At 44.8% G+C, this 16052-nt stretch overlaps 1 protein-coding gene across 2 annotated transcripts in view; it reads right to left on the bottom strand.

Moving 5' to 3' along the window:
• Positions 1–16052, bottom strand: part of NPR3 (natriuretic peptide receptor 3) — a 70111-nt gene that overhangs the window by 41391 nt on the left and 12668 nt on the right. For both annotated transcript variants that reach the window (XM_037063134.1, XM_037063135.1), the window contains exon 3: positions 8854–9020. In XM_037063134.1, the coding sequence (XP_036919029.1) occupies positions 8854–9020 (167 nt within the window). The remainder of the gene's footprint in view (positions 1–8853; positions 9021–16052) is intronic.

The following is a 16052-nucleotide window of genomic DNA, read 5'->3' as shown; positions in this document are numbered from 1 at the left end:
GGTCCGGGTCCCTGGTATGGGACATGTGAGAAGCAACCACACATTGATGTGTCTCTCCCTCTCTTTCTCCTTCTTTTCCCCTCTGTCTGAAAATAAAAAATAAAAATAAATATTTGGAGGGGGAGAGGAAAAGTATTAGTAGAGAAAGAGTGAGTAAGGTAATCAAGGGATAATACAAAAACTTTTAATATAAAAGGCAGCAATATAAATCAGCTATTTTGGAAATATGGGGAGAAGTCATTGAAAACATTAAGGATCTTGCCTCTAAGGAATGGGAGTCAGAAGTGGCGAAGAACAGGAAATATGTTTGTGTTAACTCTCATAGTACTATGAATTTATTGTTAATTCAGGGTGGGCTTTTTAATTCATTTTATTCAGTCTGGAAAGTCACGTATTATTTTGATTCAAACAACAACAACATCAGGAAGGAAGGTGAGCTTCACCCAAGGGCAGAGCCAACTGTTAAAGGGCCAGCGAGTAAATGGGCTCAAAGGTGCCAAACACAACAGGGAAGATGGGGCAGGGCCAAGAGTGGGATTTACAGGACCAAGAAGTCGGAGCGACTGCCAGGGGGAGAGATGTCTCCAACACTGGCTCAGTCTAAGATGAGAACTAGGAGCAGGGACAGGTTAAAGTCTACCTCTTCAAGGCATAATGAGAAAACACTGAGACTTGGAAAGACTGGACTGACTCCCTAGTCCAAGAGGAAGAGATGAGGAAATGCATTTCCATCTCTTTCATCTCCCACATAAAACTAATGGTTTTAGAATGTTAGCTTAGGAAAGAATAGGGCCTTCAGGTGTTCTTTTATTCCAGGGGGAGTGACTCTCCTCCATGCGGCCCTGCACACACAGTGTTGTGCCCTATCCAGGTGAGGAAACCAGGCTTTAGACAATAACTGGGCAAATGGCATGTAGACCAGCCATGGCCTGGTTAAATTATTCCCATCTTGTTGCAGGACTGACCTCACTCAGAATCACACAAGGGATGTTGTCACCCCTCTTCAGAAATATACGTGTGTGCACGTACACACAAAAATTTGTACATAATTGTAAAGAACTGATGCACCCTAAGTCGAGGAACCCTCATCCACTTAAAGAGGTCATGGAAGCCTGCATGACTTTGGACGTAGTGTCCTACTAAAGTGAACCCACTCCACTCTGTTTCATTTCATTTCTCTGGGAACCTTGACATTTTCACACATGTGCCACAGCTGATCTGCTATGACACAAACTGTCCAGACCTCTGTGAGTGGCAGTCTGTCAGAGTGCTTTACACTGAGGTACATGACGGCTCACATCCACGCCGGCACAGAAATGGAGCTGGTGTGAGTTCCAGAGTTCACGGCCACGGATGTTTATATTCCTGCTTAACAATTTTTAGGTGATGAGGACCCTGCCCCAGACAGGACCTCTGCATGGTGCAGGATTGAGCTGCTCACAGCCCTGCTCCCAAAAGCCCTCCATCAACAGCATCTGACAATCTAGGAAATGACAGGTTACACGTCAGAAGAAAGCAGGTAGCTGCAGATGAAGAGACAGAGTCCTCACCAGACTTTGTCTAGTGTGTCAAAGAGTTGAGAGAAACTGATATCTAAAAAGTGTGTATTGGGGCAGGCAGGGCAGGAAGAAAGGAAGGACATGCTTCAGTCTGCGTGGCCTGCCAGGCTCACTTGTAAGGCCTGAGACACTTAATCCTCAGGTCACGGGTTTGCCGCCACACGGGGCACATTGCTGTCAACAGAGGGGCCAGACTGATGTAGTGGAAAAAGAGACCGTGCACCAGGAAGCTGGGGTGCAACTAATCTTGGCTTGGCCACCACACAGCGCCTTCTAAAACCAAACACCAGTTCTGGAACCAGGACCACGGCATGGCAGAGGCCGAACACCTCCATTAAGACACCCCTGAGTGAACACCGCTGCACATGTGAGCCACCCAGTAAGAGCCACCAGAGAAGCCAGGGCCGGCACTTGGCAAATACTGTCCAAGCCGCACTGAGCACCCCACCAATACCTGAGAGCCTCTCTAATGGGGCTTAATACTAACTTTAGATTTCTGATGACCCCTCAGAGGGTCTTCAGAACCCCCACTGAGATAACTCATTACTACCCCCAAACATCACTTTCCACAGTGTAAGGGAGACCGAACTCCTAGCTTTGCGAGCCTGACGAGGTCCAGGCACAGGACTGTGCCGCCTCCGAAGGTGTTGTGCTGGTTGCAGCCCGTGATTACATTTCAAAAGGCCACCTCACCTCCCTGTGCCTCAGTGCCCACCACTACACAAGGAGGGTGTTGGAGTCTATGTCCTCGGGTTCAATAACAACTAAAATAATGCACATAGTCATAATAGCTTCCTTTTATTGGCTGCTTCCTATGTGCCAAGAACACAGGAGGGGAATGCAAAAGTGAGCAGAAATAGACGTGTTTCTACCCCCACAGAGTTCACAGTCTGGTAGAAGAGGCCCCATTAACTAGAAGACCCCACACCTAGGCTGAGGGACTGCAACCGGAGAGGCATGCATGGTGGAAAGGAACAGAGGGCCAGGTGACAGTCTGCAGAGTCAGGAAAGACTGTCTTGAGAAGGTGGGTATCTAAGGTTGGATCTGAGGGGTGAGTAGGAGTTCTGGGTCCATCGGGCATGCAAGAACGTCACATCCATTGGTCTGGAGTACAAGAAACAAAGATTAAAGAAATAATAGCCACCACCCCTTGAATATTTACTAAGGACCTGGCATTGTGTTAAATATTGCCTGCATATATAATTCTCAAGTTCATTCAACAGCCTTCTCAGTTAAAAAGCTATTATCTCCATTTTATACAGTCAGTAAACTAAGGCACAGAACTTCAGAAATGCGCCCAAGGTAAGACTAGTAAGAGGCAGAGCTGGGTTTATGTATTCTCAAGCCTGCGTGTTTAACCATTAGACTACACTGTCTCCAGCAATGGCCATTGGGCCCTATTAAAACATAATGTATCAGAATGGAATTGGTTTCCATCTGGTTCACTAGTAAGAGGACAAAGGTACACTTTAAAACATTATCATTTTACCCATAGGGATGGTGGAGATACTGTCCTACGATACGTGAACTAATAACTAGCCCGTTACAGCACATGCAACACCCGCAGCCCCAGTGACAGCCCGACTCACCACACACATGCACCAGCCCAACCAACCACCAGAGGTGGATGAAACAAGAGTAGATATTTGACCTGGAGATGCTAATGTACAGGCTGCAATAGCCTTGGAGATGACCCAGCCCAGAAAGCTCCACCTAGACAAACTTGTGTAGGTTCAACCGACCGTAATTATATTCTCCAAAGTATGGTCTGGGAAATAGAGAAGTTCAGAGTGCTGATGTACAGAGAGACCAGAGTTATTAGTTCCAGGAGTGCAGAGACGACTGAAATGTGGTAATGCGGGTGACTAAAGGTACAAACTGAAACTCATAAGGTGAGTGAGTTCCGGGGAGCTAATGCACAGCACGATGGCTATAGTTCACAGGGCCGCAATGTACACTTGAAAGTTGCTAAGAGAAAAAAATTTGTGTAACTCTGCGAGGTGATGGATGTTCACTAAAGTTATTATGGTGATCACTTTGCAATATATGCATATATCAAATCATTACATTGTACATCTTAAACTTATACAACATTACGTATCAGTATATCTCAACAGAACTGGAAAAAGAGAAAAAAATCTAGCAATACAACAAACTGCAACAGAAGAAAGAAAAAACATCTGATCATCTCAGTAGCTATAGAAAAGGTATTTGATAACATGCAAATACCCCAACTACACAGGTGACAAACTGCATAGAATTTAATACACAAACACATACACGCATACAAATAAAACTGAGAAAAATGCATGTAAGATCAGTGCATTGGATCAGTGTCCATACTCATCTGTGACCTTATATACAATTGTCCAACACATTACCACTGGGGCAGACGGGACACGCATACAAGCGATCTCTCCATGTTACATCTTAAAACTGCATGTAAATCTGCCATTATCTCAATTAAAAAGTCAACATTTAAAAGGGTAAGAGATGGGCATGGAGGGAGGAGAGTGGGAGAAGGGAGGGGGAGGAAGAAGATACCAACTATAAGGAAACAAAATTTCATTAGTCCATCAAAATTTGGTAAATTAAAAACACGGAATAATAATTTTGTTTTAAAAATTATAGCCACTCCACCTTTCCAATGTTTCAACATAGGCTTATAAAAGTTTTAAAGTTTCAGAGCTTTGCATTTTGAGAAGATCACCTTCCACCAGCATGCTAATATGATGAATGTGATACTAACGAATATGCCACGGAGCAGGGATATAATGCAACTTACAATGCCTGCAGTAAAACCTTGTGCCCAAAGCCTTTCCTCAACTTACATTACGTAAACTGTGATTTTGTTGTGTTTTGTTTCAGTTATCCTAATGAAAGGTGCAATTTTTCCAAAACAAAACATCATAAACAAGGAATAAAACGGAACCTCCATATTTCATAAAGCCACCCCCAAATGCCCCACAGGCAACATCATGCTTACTTGGCAGGATGAGCAGATAGGAAATCTGTTGTGTGTTCTTCAAATTAAAGTTAAGAACAAGGCAAGGATGTCCACCATCACTGCTCATATTTAATACTATATGGGATCCCAGCCAGGTCCATCAAAAGTTTTTAATTTAATTAATTATACTTTATTTCATTTAATCGACCTAGTTAAATATACTTTTTATTGTTGTTCAGTTACAGTTGTCCCACTTTTTCCTGCTGTTGCTCTCCCCTGCCCCACCCATCCTGCCTCCCACAGTCAATCCCCACCCCATTGTCCATGCCCAAGGGTCCTTTATACCTGTTCCTTGACTTGCCCGTTCCCCTTCTTCCCCCCCTTTTAATTAAGCATTCTTAGAAGAATTGAAAAGAAACAAATTCATCCCTATGGGATGGTTTAGAAAATGCATGGTAAATTTTAGAACTAATCAGAGTCCATCAAAGTTTCCGGATGTGAGATCCAGAGCAGGGGCTGAGGAGCCCACCATGGGTGTCACGGACTGCAGTTCCGAGTAAGCAGATGAGTACAGGTAGAGAAGCAGAAAGCCCCGGGAAAGAGCTGAGCCCTAGAATGAAGACTACCAAGTCTTGTTAGTCTCGTGAAGCATCTCCTGCTGCATTTGATCAACGTGAGCACAAGGGTGTCCAGCCTCTTGGCACCTCTGGCCACACTGTAAGAAGAGTTGCCTTGGGCCACACATTAAAAACACAAACTCTAACCCTGGCTGGTGTAGCTCGGTGGATTGAGTGCGGGCCTGCAAACCACACGATTGTGGTTCGATTCCCAGTCAGGGCACATGCCTGGGTTGCAGGCCAGTTCCCAGCAGGGGACTCACGAGAGGCAACTATACATTGATATTTCTCTCTTTCTCTTCCCCTCTAAAGATAAATAAATAAAATTTAAAAAAACACACAAACTCTAACAAAAACTGATGAGAAAAACAAAAGGTCTGTGCATAATTTCTGTGGTATTTGCCACCACAGGTAAGAAAATAATAATCCTAATTATGCAGTGGCCCTCTCGATAATCTTTTAAGTTCGTCAAGCAGGTCCCAAGTGTGTGATCACTAATATAAAAAATGCACATATCTAAGTAATAGAACTTAGTAAAAAACTTAGTAATAAAACTAAGTAATGTTTTAAGTAAATTTATGATTTTGAGTTAGGCCACATTCATAGCCATTGTGGGCCATGGGTTGGACACCCCCGGACAGCACATGGGAGTGACGGCCACACTAGCTCCTGGTCGTGGGCACCCATATCACCCTCTTCCGCAATGGTCACCACAACCACCTGTCCGCCTGTCTGCCCTGACCTGACGGACCTCCGCAGCTGGCACTCACAAGAGCCCAAGAAACACACCATCTCTATGAAAGACACACACATCTTCAGAACTGCAGTAAGTTATTATAATTAACTTTAATTTCTACATAAAATGATTGTTTTTATTTATAAAGTCAGTTTTAGATGCTCCCACCATCAGAGAGCAGCAGTATCATAATCTGCAACACAAATAACATCTAAAGCATTTGATCTGAATGGACCACGGATCTTTGCAGCGAGTCTACCGTCCCAAAGAGATTTCTCGTAGACTGCTCTTAAACTAAGATTTAATATTCTGAATACAGAAAAACTAATCACCAAAAAGAATTACCCAGGAGTGTTGGAATGCCCACTTTTGCCCAATGAGTATCATTACGTTGAACAACCTATACTGAAATACTTGAACTTCAACAACCTCAGGAAGGATGCCCACAAAAAGACCACATTGTTGAGCTTTTAAGCCATAAAGTTAATATAAACCTGGTAGAGTAAAATAAATCAGTGGCTTATGTGAGAGACTTAGATGCTTTCCATTTGGCACAGGCCACCTTAGCACCACTAAGGGGAGCTTGGTGCCCTTGGTGTTCTTCCATGTTCAAGTGGCAAAGGCTCTCGATGATGACAGTATTGCCAAAGGTTTCCTTGAACCTGGGCTTCATTGCAGGAGGCCTATCTCTGTCGTAATTCTGAACACACTGTCCAGTATAGTGGCCTCTAGTCACATATGGCTAGCAAACCCTTGAACTGAAGATCTGCTATGAGGGTAAAATACACAATGGAATTCAAAGACTTTGTACAAGAAAAAGAATATACAATCTCATTCATAATTGTTACAATGATTAAATGTGGAAGTAATATTTTATAGGTGAGTTAAGTAAAATGTCTGTCTTATTAAAATTAATTTCACCTGGCCCTCTCCAGTGTGGCTCAGTTGGTTGGAGTGCTGTCCCATGCATGGCAAGGTTGAGGGTTCGATTCCCAGTCAGGGCACATACCTGAGCTGAGGCTTCAATCCCCACTCAAGGAGCCTAGAAGAGGCAACCAATCGATGTTTCCCTCTCACATCAATGTTTCTCTCTCTCTCAAAGCAATTTTTGAAAAAATGTCCTCAGATGAGGATAAAAATAACAATAAAAAATAACTAAATAAGTAAATTTTAAAAATTAATTTCACCTGGTTTTAACTTTTTTTATATGGGGCTTCTAGAACATTTTAAGTTGCATGTGCTCTCACATGTGACTTACACTGCATGTCTGCTGGACAGTGCTGACTTGGAAAGGCAAGAGGTATTTTAAATGAAGTATGTATAATATCTAACTTCTAAGACATTAGCAAATATGTTTATAAGACCCTTTGTATGTACAGCAATAGTATAAAAGAGACATCATTTATTGAGTTCCAACTTTTTGAAAGGGATCGTGCTAACTGCTTCTCCAAATAATTTGGATCAGCAAGACTAAGTTATTTGCCCCAGATCACACAGGTAGAAAGTTCTAGATACCAGCTCTGACCGGAGGTCTGCTGGAGGCCAATGCCTAGCCCCTGCAAAGGGAGGAATTGGGGGAGGCTCTGTTTGAAAGTGACCCTCTCTTATAAAGTTGGTCACTGTCTACCTTGGGCAGGGACTGTCAAAGCCATATATCTGTCAGCCATGAGGTGTTCCCACAGAGACTAGACTGGTGATTGGCAGAAGGGAGGGAGTTGGGGGACTGGGCAAAAAAGGTGAAGGAATTAAGAAGTACAGATTGGTAGTTACAGAGCAGTCACAGGGAACATTATGCTAAGTGAGATAAGCCAGTCAGAGAAAGACAAATGCCATATGATTTCGCTTATATGTGCAATCAAATGAACAAAATAAATAAACAAAATAGAAACATACAAACACAGAGAAAAGACTGACAGCTGTCAGAGGGAGGGGGTTGTGGGGCTGGACGAAAAGGGTGGAAGGATGAAGAAATACAAATCGGTAGTTACAAAGTAGTCACAGCGATGTAAAGTAGAGCACAGGGAATATTCTCAATGACATTGTGACCAGTATGCACAGCACCAGGTGGGTACAGGAAACATCAGAGGGGACACCTTGTAAAGGATGGGACTGTCTGACCACTGCGCTGTGCACCTGAAACCAGTACAAAATAATACTGAAAGTAAACTGTAATTGAAAAATTAAATAAACAAGTAAATTTTGAAAAAAATCAAGAAGGCCCTCCCGTTCCAGACCGGACGCCGTGGAGTGAGCCTTTCCACGGCGGCGCAGAGGGGCAAGGGGCCACGCAGCAGAGCGCGCCGGAGGCAGCAAAACAGCGGCCCCCAGTGAGCTGTGGGCAGCCGTCTTCAGTGCCACCAACGAGACGAGTCCCTCTGTTCCATCCATAGCCCGGCCTAACCTTCTGACTCTGGCCCGCCCTTGGAAAATGCCTCTGTAACAGCAGCACTAATTGAGTGGGAAGCTCCGGAATACTTGGGTAGGAAACAGCTCGCAGCCAAGGGGGGCAGTAACACAGCCACAAGAGAGAAGCAGACCCGCTGTGGAGCTGAGACGGTCTGCCAAAAGAAAGAGTCTTCTAAAACCCAAAACATCTTCTGCCACCAAGCTTTGGAAAAATTAGGTATGCAAACCTTTGGCCCTCTTTCATGCGTCTTCTCCCCCAACACGCTCCCGGCCGACTAAGTGATGGAAGTCTACAGACATCTGCTCAGCATTACCGCAAGTGCCCACAGAAAGCAATTTTCCTTCCTGCAGCAGTTGGAAAAGCGTTAAGTGAGGGGTGGGGGTGATGGGGTGGGGGCAGGGGCAAGGAGGAAAGGAGGAAAGCTGGCCAGAAAAAAAACACACACACACACAGAAAGCACAGTGACATGCAGACATGAACCTAGGAATTTCTGAATGGTTCAGAATGGGACACTTTGTCACCTCTGATTTAATTAGAAGACTGTTTTCAGAATGCTCAAGGTCTAGGCTTGTAATCAAGCACTTACGTAATCCTCCTCATTGAGCCCTTGTTTCTCAACAGAACTTTTCACCTCCATGGAAAACTTCTCAAACTCAGGTTTCACTGTCCTCAGTAGAGTGATTGTCTGGAGGGATGAGTATGCCTGCTTAGCTTCAAAGTCGTGTTTGTCTCCTCTCTTCCACGAGCCATCTCCTACGGGAGAAATAAAAATATTTATAATTCCAAGCCAGTCACCATAAAGGGGCCATTCTCCTCTTTCAACTGTGATGTGTCTCTACATGTCACTCTTGGCAGCCGCGATTAGAGGCATTGTCATGGTTTTGCACCTGGGTATAATGTGACAATGTCACGATCCTCAAAGGAGAAGAAGGCTCTTTAGGACACGTGTCCCTTTGAAACATGAGAGAAAGGGAAGCACTGTGGTGTTAACTACCTTGTAATAAGCATGTAACTGTAATTTTCAGCCCCCAAGAATGACAGCGTTGTGGGAGCAGGAAGGAAGTTTTATTCCTCCTCTTTTGCACTCAGTTTTCAATAGCTACGGTCATCTGGGGAGGTCAGACAAGGTGTTGCTTTGGGGCAGTGAACCTGATGTTATGGAGATGTGGTGGCCAGTGTGGCTCTATGTGACAACAGGTATGCACACGTATGATAATGGGGCACTGTTAAAACAAAAAAGTTTGAGATTATTGATAGTTCTTAAAATATTGCTGGAATCTCTCTGGAGTGAGAAGTAGCTTAGGTGAACGGGAGCATTTGCATCTCTAGCTCTGGTGACATCATCAAATTATTTATTGGACCGTGTTTAGCAGTGCATCAACAGCAACAGAATGAAAACCGCTCGCATGTATTGAGCAGATAGAGAAAAATACAATCACCTCCACTGAGCACTTTATGTTTAGAAACTCGCTTAATCCTCACGAGACCCAGTGATGTGGGTATAATCACCATCTCTATCTTACAGATGAGGAAACCGAGGCATGAGAAGCTGGGTACCCCGCTGCTTCACAGCTCTCCCTACACAAAAGCAAAGGCAAATCACATGGGGAGAAATCACCACTCTTCTCTTTATGATTTTATTTTTTTTAGGCAGTATGTGGCCTTCAGGGCCCCGTTCTTTTGGGCCTCAACCTTTTGACAATGAGCTGTTGTTTCTGTGAATTATCAGGATGATCCCTGCAGATGTAGAAATAAAACAAGGAATTCAACCTCTGCGGTCCAACGCCAACATCCTTTGTCCGCGCTGAGCCCCCGGTCCACGGCAGGCGCCCAGGGCCCCGTGGCTGAGCAGTGAGGACGGCTCCGCAGTGCGAGGCCAGGGCTCTCACTCTCCTCTTACCAGGAAAAGAGCTGGTGGCCTTGGAATTTCTATCCCAGCTTAAGTCAGACAAACACAGACCAACTGAAAAAACTGTGTTCAAAGTCTGTGGCAGCCCTGGTGGGCATCATAAGTGTCTTGAACAGTCTCCAACACCTTCAAGAGGTGGCTAGCGGCTTACTGGGGTAGGGAGGGAAGTCCGTGGATACGAAGAAACAGTGAGGAGTACAGAGAAAGAGACAACCAGCCCCATGGAAAGAGGGTTCTCTGGGAGGAGGAGGAGGCATCAGCTGGTCCTAAATGTGTGAGTAGGATTTCGCCAGAGAGGAGGGTGGAAAGGCATGCTGGCCCCACCTAAGGCATGACACCCGGTAGGCAGCAAGCCGTTAAAAGATAAGACAGAGCTGAGGACAAAATTCATTAAGGGCTACATCTGCTCTCAATGAACACAAGATTAAATTTCAAACCACCAAACAGAACTTGAGAGAGTCTTCCTCCTCCCACACGAAGCCCCCCAGATGCCGAGGGGGCCTCAGTGGAAAAGCCCGCAGAGAGCTGGTGATCTGCGCATCTGCCACCAGCCAGGGCGAACCCAGCTGGGCGCTTGGGACACAGCCATCGTGGCCTTTGTGACGGGGCCAAATCCATGTGCTGGGAAGACCCCAAAGTCTGAAAATGTCCAGGACATTCTCATCCCATGGAGGGACCCATTTCTCCTAAGTGTGCATCAATATTTATTGACTCAGTTTCAGCTGATTTGAGGTGTCAGGACTCAGCAGGAGTAATGTTCCTTAGGCAAAGAGGGTCAGAGTCCCTCGGCCCTGGGAAAATTCTCTCCTGGGAAGCCCTAACCCCACTGGCCCTCCCAAGGGCTATGCTGGGTCATTAGGAAGCACACACGGAACTGGAAACAGCAACGCTCTCAGTTACTAAACTAGTGACTGAAAGGAAGGCGTTTTTGTGGGGTTTTTTTTTGAAAGAAATGAAATCCAGTACAATAAATCTGTCTACCATAACCTAAAAGAGAATAACTTTGAAGTTTTGTTTTCTAAAGAAAAAAAAGAGTGGAAACAATAGTGTTCAATAAATTTAAGCCAATATAAATAGGTATCTAGCCCCACACTTAATGGGCACTAAATTTCCTGCTTTTGTGGGGTAGTCTCTCATTATAAAGTGTCAGTAACATCTTCCATTTGGGACAGAGGTTGGCTCGGCAGGACAGCCCATCAGTGGGACGAATTTAGTTCAGTGGACACCTGGGTGCCCCTGGAGATTACTGGGTGGAACAGAAGAGTGACATGATCAGCGCTGTGCCTTGGGAAACGGCAGAGGACTAGAGTGGGGAGACACGGGGGTTTCACGGCCACAGTAATCAGGCAAGAGGTTACGAGAGATTAAATGTGGGAAGTCACCCACCCCCCAAATTAAACATGGTTCTCTGGGGGGGGGGGTCGAATCATGGGCAGGTTTCCTTTTCTTTCCTTGTCTTTTTTCCTTTCCTTTTTATGTGTGGGTGTGGGTGTGTGTGGGTGTTTCTGGATCTGAGAAGTTTTCAGTAATAAATGTTTACTGCTTTATTAATCAACAAGAAGGTGAGCCCTTGAGAATGAAAGCAGAGGAAAAGGAATCTCAAAAAGAATGTGCAAAAGGAATCTCAAGACTCCACAAGAATGGAGGAGTGAGGGACACCAGAGAGGGAAGCGCGTCGCCAGTGCTGCGGAAAAATGGGGTGTCACTGGAGGAAAGAGCAGAGTCAGGCAGAGGAGGTGGACACGGAAATTATGACGATTTCAGGGAGGGTCATGGTCAGTCCAAGGTGATGACTACAGAACGCCCAGGTGACAACACCAGGCTGGGGTGGGAAATAATGGTCTGAACAGAAAAAGGAGCGAAGGCTCGAGAGGGTGTTGGCTGTCACTTCCCTATGGCTTCGAGTTAGCGCCAGGGACTGGCTGGCTGCCCTGGGTGAGGGGGTGCCGGGGAGGAGGGAGCAGGGTGGACCCAGACACGTTGCGGATGCCGCTCCCAGAGCAGAAGGAGTAGGAGGAGATGGGGAAGCTTGCAGCAAACCAGAAGAATGTGGTGCCACCAGAGCCAGGGAGACAGAAGGAAACGGGTAGACACAATCCTGAATGTTCTAAAGCTCTAATAGAGTAGTCACTAGCCACATGGGTGACTAATTAAACTTTAGTTAAAATTAAATAGAACTAAAACTCCAGTTTCTCAGTTGCACTTGCCACATTTCAACACAGAATAGAACACGGCTGGTGTCCCAGAAGGTCCCACGGCACAGCACTGCTTTCCAGGCATGAGGCACAGCCCGAGGTAAGGCTAATGGCCTTGGCAATGAGGCGGTCACCGGTGGCCTTAAGTATAGCACTCTCAGAGAAGTGGTGGGCACTGATGTCATAATCTTACAGTGGTCCTGAACAAGGGATTAAGACTTAGAGGAGAAAGAAGTCTTCTCATGATAAGTAGGGCAGAGAAGGCGAGTCTTAACAGTTGTTTCAGGAATAAGGGAAAGCGAATTTGCCTTGCTTTGCTTGGCTTTTTCTGTTTTGTTTTAAACATTTCGAGTGAGAAGGGTACAGAATATCTGTGAAAGAGGAAACGCCCTGTGCTCAGCAATCCTGCAGCCGGGGAGCTGGGAGGGGCAACTGGCAGTTCCCACGTTAGGATGGATGACTGTGTCATCCTGTAGCTCTCGCTCCTTACCCAAGACCCAGCACACAGTAGGCCTTCAAGAAATGCAGGCTGAACGACTAGCTGTAACATTACCGAATACATCCAAGAAATGAATGCCTGGAGTTCCTCTGAGCTTCCACGCCTGAGCCTACCCTCTCCAAATGTCCAGGCACGCCATGCCTGCCACAAGCGAGGCTGGTCCAGTTCCTCCCACCAGCAACAATGGCACCACGTACTGGGTGACACCATTGCCAACGGCGTTGCCTGTACCATTTTGTTCTTTGATCCACATAAAAACTCTGTGAGGTCGATTTAAGTACAATCCCCATCTCACAGATGAGGAAACTGAGGCTCAAGGAGGTTAACGTGCCCAAAGTCACTTAGCAACAGAAGCAGGATTCAGACGCCAGCCAGACTCCAAGCACTGGAGCTGTGCCTGCTCCACATAACCGTGCATCAGAGTCCGGGGTGTTCGAAGATGTAAAACTGCAAATGCGATGGGGTGGCAAAAAATGTTAGAAACAAAGGTAATGGGAAGAAAGACCAAAAGGAGAAGTGCCTAAATGTAGTTTAACAACCGTTTCAGTTGAAAGACTGTGTCAGAATTCTCTCTTGTCTCATTGTCCCAAACTGACTTTACTGTGCATATAATCACTTTGATAGCAAAGCGTAATAAATCCAATCCCTCCCCTTTTCTGCCATTTTTCCATTTCTACTGAGTCAGACGACCTGTGTGCATCACCTCGCTGTACTGCACTTCCAACCTCACCTTTCTTAGCGTCCTCTGAGTTCCCAGGAAGTCAAGAGAGCTCTTAACAGGCCCAGGCGGCACAGCCCAAACGAATAACCTTTCCCGCAGCTCACATCCGAAGATGACCGATGAACGAGAATGCCAACACGTGCTATTTAAAACTCTCCAGGACAAAATTAATCATCTTCTCTCTAGATTTTTTAACCTATTTTTTCAATCTTACTTCCCGTCACTGGAATTCCCCCATGATATATTCCTGAACTCCTAGAGCAATACAATCTAGGCAGATGTGAGACTATTTTTGAGTGTTCAATAAGACCCAATAACTGAGTAATCAAGAAATATGAACACACTGTCAGCGTGTTTTTTAAAAATCCAACATCAGTAAGTATTAACAAAATAGACCATTTTTCCAGAATGGGTACAGAGTGTGGCGTGAGGAAGCCCAGAGAGAGGAGCATGTTGAAGAATTGCTACAAACACACACCTGACTATTTGGGCACAACATCTCCAAGAAGGCCCTTTCCTGCGGGACACCAGACCCTTGGTCTCGGTCCCCCTGCCGGCCACACAGTTCTGTTTACTGTTTCTGCTCTGAGGAGGGAAGGTGCTTCAGGGTCTGTGGCACACATGGACAGTGGCCTCTCTATGTGCATTTTGCCTCCTTCCTGAGTAACAGATTCCTAATGTGCTGTGGGGTGGCGGTGAGTTCAGCCAAAAGCACACATTTCCTGGCTCCCCTCACCAGTGGGGCTAGGCAACAATATGTCAGCAGGAGTTAGTGAGTGGGGCTTCCAGAGAGCTCTGCCGACAGAACTGAGTCAACCGAGAGGATCTCTTCTTTCCCCTCTCATCTTCTCCTCATTGTCCCGACTAATATCAAGACGGGATCCCTGCAGCCCTAGCCATTCATCACCTCGTGTCCTTGAGGACAGAAGCCATTCGCTGAAACTGAGGGAAGGAAAACACAGAAGCAGCTTGGATCCATGGTTACACGATGGAACCACCATACCTGCCCAGGACATCTTACAGGTGAGATAATAAACCTCCACATTGCTTTAGGTCAACAATCACCATTGCTAACCATCTTGGTTATTGGCAATGCAGACATAACTCCCAATGCACCCGGGTCTTTAGGATGTATTAGATAAAAGTCAGTTAATTTGGTAACAAAATATGGCCTAAATCAATCTATGAAACTACATCCCAGAATAATGTACAAACTTAACTTATTTTTAAAGTTCCATGTGTAATGGTCAAAGTAAACTAAGACTAATAATAAATATAGCTAACATTAATTGAATGCTCAAGAAGCTTGCTACATACCTCACATACCTCATCTCATTTATCACTCAGCCTGATGCCATTAGGTAAATACTATTATTATCACCATTAAAAGAAACTAAGGCTTACATGCAAGGGCAGGGTCACTTTCATGTGCCAAGAGCTAGTATATGGCACAGCCTCTCAAGCAGACTGACACCTGAGCCCAAAGCCTGAGCAATGAGGCTTAAAAAGGAAAAGACTGGGAAATCTGATCAGAAACACTGAGGATACTTTGTAGGTTGTATAAAAGCACACTGTACACTGTATAACTATAATGTTTCAAGAAGCAAAAAAACTGAACTCAGGAAAAATAAGCTTTAAAAGTTGGCCCCAAATCACCAACAGTGTCATATACGTATATATGTACCTAAAGACAAAAAGCCAGAAATTAAAGTACCACCATTGTTACATAATATTATTCTAGAAGCTCTTGTCAATACAATAGGAAAAGAAATAAGATGTTGGCTATCAGAATGAAGGAAAAACTTGTTATTTTGAAAATGATATAAAAATTATTGGAATGTGAGTTTAATATGTGGAATTCTTGTGAAATAAATAAGCAAAACTCTTAGATGACAGTTACAAATGCAGTGAGAAAAGGTCATGATCACAGTGACAACTGGAAAACATAAAATGTCTAAGAAGGAACTCAACAAGAGTGTTGCAGAATTCAAGTGAAAATAGATGCAAATCTTTGCTTATGGACATGAAAAGAAACTAAAATAAATTAAAAAATTGAAAAGTTAGGTGACACAAAGTTGACAGGGCTGTGGGAAAACACAATCTCGCACATCCCTGCACAAGCGTAAACGGGCAAACCGCTCTACGGGACAACCTGCCGGATCTCTCAAGACTTAAACATGTGTAGTCTTTGACCCAGAAGTTCTACTTCTAGATATGTGTCTTACAGAATAAATACGTGTGAACACGTGGGCACACGTGTGTACGCACATGCATGTGTACTCAGGGCAACTCAATATATCCTCGTTCTTAGAGCAAAAAGGCTGGGAAGAGCACAAACACTTAAAAACAGGAGACTGAAGCAGTAAAGGTGGCATGTCAACATGTACCCAAGACTGTGTACCCATTTGATAAATTGTGTGACCATTTTATTTTTAAATTTTTTGTAAATATAGATATATAG

This window comes from Sturnira hondurensis, unplaced genomic scaffold (assembly GCF_014824575.4).
Source record: "Sturnira hondurensis isolate 20B ecotype Veracruz unplaced genomic scaffold, ASM1482457v3 Scaffold0014384, whole genome shotgun sequence".
Classification (NCBI taxonomy): domain Eukaryota; kingdom Metazoa; phylum Chordata; class Mammalia; order Chiroptera; family Phyllostomidae; genus Sturnira; species Sturnira hondurensis.
This window is presented reverse-complemented; position numbering and strand designations above follow the sequence as displayed.